Source organism: Sapajus apella, unplaced genomic scaffold (genome assembly GCF_009761245.1).
Source record: "Sapajus apella isolate SASKATOON/1434 unplaced genomic scaffold, GSC_monkey_1.0 scaffold21, whole genome shotgun sequence".
Lineage (NCBI taxonomy): Eukaryota > Metazoa > Chordata > Mammalia > Primates > Cebidae > Sapajus > Sapajus apella.
In genome coordinates, this window is record NW_022436961.1 from 12,669,209 (window position 1) to 12,673,811 (window position 4,603).

Sequence of the window (4,603 nt, forward strand, 5' to 3'; positions counted from 1 at the left end):
TTTTTTTTTTTTTTTTTTTTTTTTTTGAGACAGAGTTTCGCTTTTGTTACCCAGGCTGGAGTGCAGTGGTGCAATCTCAGCTCACTGCAACCTCTGCCTCCTTGGTTCAAGTGATTCTCCTGTCTTTGCCTCCTGAGTAGCTGGGACTACAGGTGTGTGCCACCATACCCAGCTGATTTTTAGCAGAGATTAGGTTTCACCCTGTTGGCCAGGATGCTCTCGATCTCTTGACTTCATGATCTGCCCTCCTTGGTCTCCTAAAGTGCTGGGATTATAGGTGTGAGCCACTATGCCTGGGCTTTTTTTTTTTTTTTTTTTTTTGAGGCAGGTCCTCTCACTCTGTTGCGCAGGCTTGAGTGCAGAAGTGCATCATGGCTCATTGCAGCCTCAATCTGCTCGGCTCCAGTTATCTTCCCACCCCAGCCTCCCAAATAGCTAGGACTACAGGAGCATGCCAACACACCCATTGAGGTTTTACCATGTTGCCCAGGCTGGTCTCGAACTCCTGAGCCCAAGTGATCTGGCCACCTTGGTTTCCCAAAGTGCTTGGGATTACAGGTGTGTACCACCTGACTGATTTTTATATAGTTTTAGAGATGAGGTCTCACTATGTTGCCCAGGTTAGTCTCGAACTCCTGGCCTCAAGCTATCCTCCTGCCTCAGCCTCCCAAGTAGCAGGGAGAAGTTCAAGACCAATCTGGGCAACATAGTGAGACTCCATCTCTACACTTAAAAATAGGCTGGGTGAGGTGGCTCACACCTGTAATCCCAGCACTTTGGGAGGCCGAGACGGGTGGATCACAAGGTCAGGAGTTCGAGACCATCCTGGCCAATATAGTGAAACCCCATCTCTACTAAAAATACAAAAATTAGCTGGGTGTGGTGGTGTGCGCCTGTAGTCCCCGCTACTCGGGAGGCTGAGGCAGAAGAATCGCTTGAACCCAGGAGATAGAGGTTGCAGTGAGCCGAGATTGTGCCACTGCACTGCAACCCGGGTGACAGAGTGAGACTCTGTCTCACAAACAAACAATCAAAAAATTTAAAAATAACCAGGAGTAGTAGTACATGCCTGTAGTTCCAGCTACTTGGGAGGGTGAGGTGGGAGAATCATTTGAATCCAGGAGGTCAAGGCTGCAGTGAGCAAAGATTGTGCCACTGTACTCTAGCCTGAGCAGCTGACTGTCTCTAACAAACTTGTAACTTTGGCAAGACATCTAATGCCTTTGGGGCCTAGTTCTACAGGGACAGAATTGATCAGATCCCTGACTACCAAGATGCTTTGATTCTAATCTTTATGTGAGCCAACTGAGGGAGACCGGGGATTCTGAGAATCCTAGGCAGTATGTATTTCAAGAAACTTTCTCTGTGGCTTTAAAACTGATTATCTAATTAGCTTCAGGAGATTTATGTCCTGAATAATATTTTTTTCATAGGTAAGTATTATTTTGCTAGAATATATTCAGCAAATTAGAAGGATGGGGAAAGGCAGAGGAGTCAGTAGCTTGAATTTATATGTAAATAAGTAAATAAACTGCGGCAATCTGTCAATAGAGGGGTAATTCCTGCATCTGTAAAATTGATCACTTTGCAGAGAGCCACATCTGCTTGGGCTTCCTGCCATCTCTCAACCCGAATACACCAAGTTTATTCTCCCTCTTTTTCCTGCCCCACTGTTAACTCCATTTTAGAGCTACTCTGTGGCCAGGTGTGGTGGCTTACGCCCATAATCCCAGCACTTTGGAGGCTGAGGTGGGTGGATCACCTGAGGTCAGGAGTTTGAGACCAGCCTGGCCAACATGGCAAAACCCTGTCTCTACTAAAAATACAAAAATTAGCCAGGGATGGTGGTGGGTACCTGTAATCCTAGCTACTGAGGCAGGAGAATCGCTTGAACCTGGGAGGTGAAGGTTGCAGTGGGCTGAGATGGCACCACTGCACTCTAGCCTGGGTGGCAGAGCGAGACTCCATCTCACACACACACACACACAAAAAGAGACCAGGCTTGGGGACTCACGGCTGTAATCCTGGCACTTTGAGAGGCCGAGGCAGGCGGATGTTCACCATGTTGGCCAGATCAAGACCATCCTGGCCAACATGGTGAAACCCTGTCTCTCTAAATAATAGAAAAAATTAGCTGGGCATGGTGGCATGCGCCTGTAGTCTTAGGTACTCAGGAGGCTCAGGCAGGGGGATCATTTGAACCCAAGAGGTGGAGGTTGCTGTGAGCTGAGATCACGCACTGCACTCCAGACTGGCAGCAGAGCAAGACTCCATCTTAAAAAAAAAAACAACAAAAAAAAAACTGCTCTGTGACTGACACATGACCTCCCAGCTGAACTCCACATGTAGATGGTCACAGATATATCTCCAATGCCAAGCTATTGAGATTTATGGCTAGACAAGATTTGCTAGTGAACTTTTCCTTCAGTCATATCAGAGGAAAAGCAGACCCTGAGATATGGAAAGTGGAAAGAGAATTTCTGTTCCCTGGACTTAAAGGAAAAAAGTAGCATACTTTGGGAGGAGACAACAATGGACAATGACTTCATTTAACTCTAGGACAAGAGTTGGTGAAGTCCTCTGTGTTGTAGACAGTGGTGACATAGGGAAATGGGGAATTTCCTATGTCCACTCCCAATATGGCCACAGATAAAGAAATAATTAGGGGAATGATAATGCTGAAGTTTCCTTCCCAAGTTTGTAGTGTGTCTTCACTCAAGTTTTCTTCCTCTCCCATTACCCCTCCCTATGCTGATACACAGGTACTTAGAACTTTTGATTCAGTGATCAGCACCAACTGCACGGAGGAGCTGGAGAACGCTGGCGTGGAGGTGCTGAAGTTCTCCCAGGTAGGGTGCCGAGCACACCGCCCACATTTAGTCACACTTTCTGCCTGTGGCTTCACCCAGTTAGTTTAAAAAAATATGTGTCTACCTCAGTCCATGTATTCCACCTGTAGAGTACTCCCAATCATTTCCTTCCTCCTAAGAATCTGTGTTTTGGCCAGGTGCAGTGGCTCACACTTGTAATCCCAGTACTTTGGGAGGCCAGGGCGGGTGGATCACTTGAAGTCAGGAGTTCTAGACCCGCCTGGCCAATATGGCGAAACCCCATCTCTACTAGAAATAGAAAATTTAGCCAGGCATGTGGTAGCGGGCGGCTGTAATCGCAGCTACTCAGGAGGCTGGGGCAAGAGAATCACTTGAACCCACAAGGCGGAGGTTGCAGTGAGCCAAGATCATGCCATGGCACTCCAGCCTGGACTACAGAGCCAGATTCCATTTCAAAAAAAAAAAAAAAAAGAAAAAGAAGGAAACCTGGCAGTTGAATTTAGATGAACTTTGATGAACTTTGATTATTTTTTTCCTTTTGAGACAGTGTCTCACTTTGTCACCTTTTGTCACCTAGGCTGGAGTGCAGTGGTGCCATCTCAGCCCACTGCAACCTCACCCTCCTGAGCTCAAACAGTCCTTTCACCTTTGCCTCCACCAAGTAGCTGGGACTACAGGAACTGCGACCACGCCTGGCTAATTTTTTTTGGATTTTTTGTAGAGAGAGAGTTTTGCCATGTTGGCCAAGCCGGTGTTGAACTCCTGAGCTGAAGTGATCCACCCACCTTGGCCTCTCAAAGTGTTAGGATTACAGGTGTGAGCCACAGAACCTGGCTCCTGATTTTTTAAATTTGGATTTTAAAACTTGATTTTCGTGCTCACATGCCTTATTACACATCCTTTTTTTTTTTTTTTTTTTTTTAGATTTATTTTTTTTTTCAGGAAAAACACAAGAATCTAATTTTTATATTTCTTTTTTTTTGTTTATTTATTTATTTATTTTGAGATAGAGTCTTGCTCTGCTTCGCAGGCTGGAGTGCAGTGATGCCATCTTGCCTCACTGCAACCTCCGCCTCCCAGGTTCAAGGGATTCTCCTGCCTCAGCCTCCTGAGTGCTGGGATTACAGGCATACCCCACCATGTCTGACTAATTTTTGTATGTATAGTGAGATGAAGTTTTGCCATGTTGGCTAGGCTGGTCTTGAACTCCTGACCTCAGGTGATCCACTCACCTTAGCCTCCCAAGGTGTTGGGATTACAGGCACGAGCCACCATGCTTGGCCTATTATTATTATTATTTTTTTTTGAGATAGGGTCTCACTCTGTCGCCCAGGCTAGATGGAATGCAGTGGCACAGTCACAGCTCATTGCAACCTCCACCTCCCAGGTTCAAGCGATTCTTCTGTCTCAGCTGGGATTACAGGCACCTGCCACCATGCCCAGATAATTTTTGTATTTTTTTTTTTTTTAGTAAAGATGGGGTTTCACCATTTTGGCCAGGCCTGTCTTGAACTCCTGGCCTTAAGTGATCTGCCCACCTCAGCCTCCCAAAGTGCTGGGGTTACAGGAATGAGCCTCCATGCCTGGCCTCTATCTTTTATTTATTTATTTATTTGTTTTTTGTTTTTTTTTTGAGACAGAGTTTCGCTCTTGTTACCCAGGCTGGAGTGCAATGGCGCGATCTCGGCTCACCGCAACCTTCACCTCCCGGGTTCAGGCAATTCTCCTGCCTCAGCCTCCTGAGTAGCTGGGATTACAGGCACGTACCACCA

At 46.4% G+C, this 4,603-nt stretch overlaps 1 protein-coding gene across 2 annotated transcripts in view; it reads left to right on the top strand.

The window, feature by feature from the left end:
• GSR (glutathione-disulfide reductase) overlaps positions 1-4,603 on the top strand; it is a 67,809-nt gene that overhangs the window by 49,615 nt on the left and 13,591 nt on the right. For both annotated transcript variants that reach the window (XM_032288289.1, XM_032288288.1), the window contains exon 8: positions 2,763-2,849. In XM_032288289.1, coding sequence (XP_032144180.1) covers positions 2,763-2,849 — 87 coding nt within the window. The remainder of the gene's footprint in view (positions 1-2,762; positions 2,850-4,603) is intronic.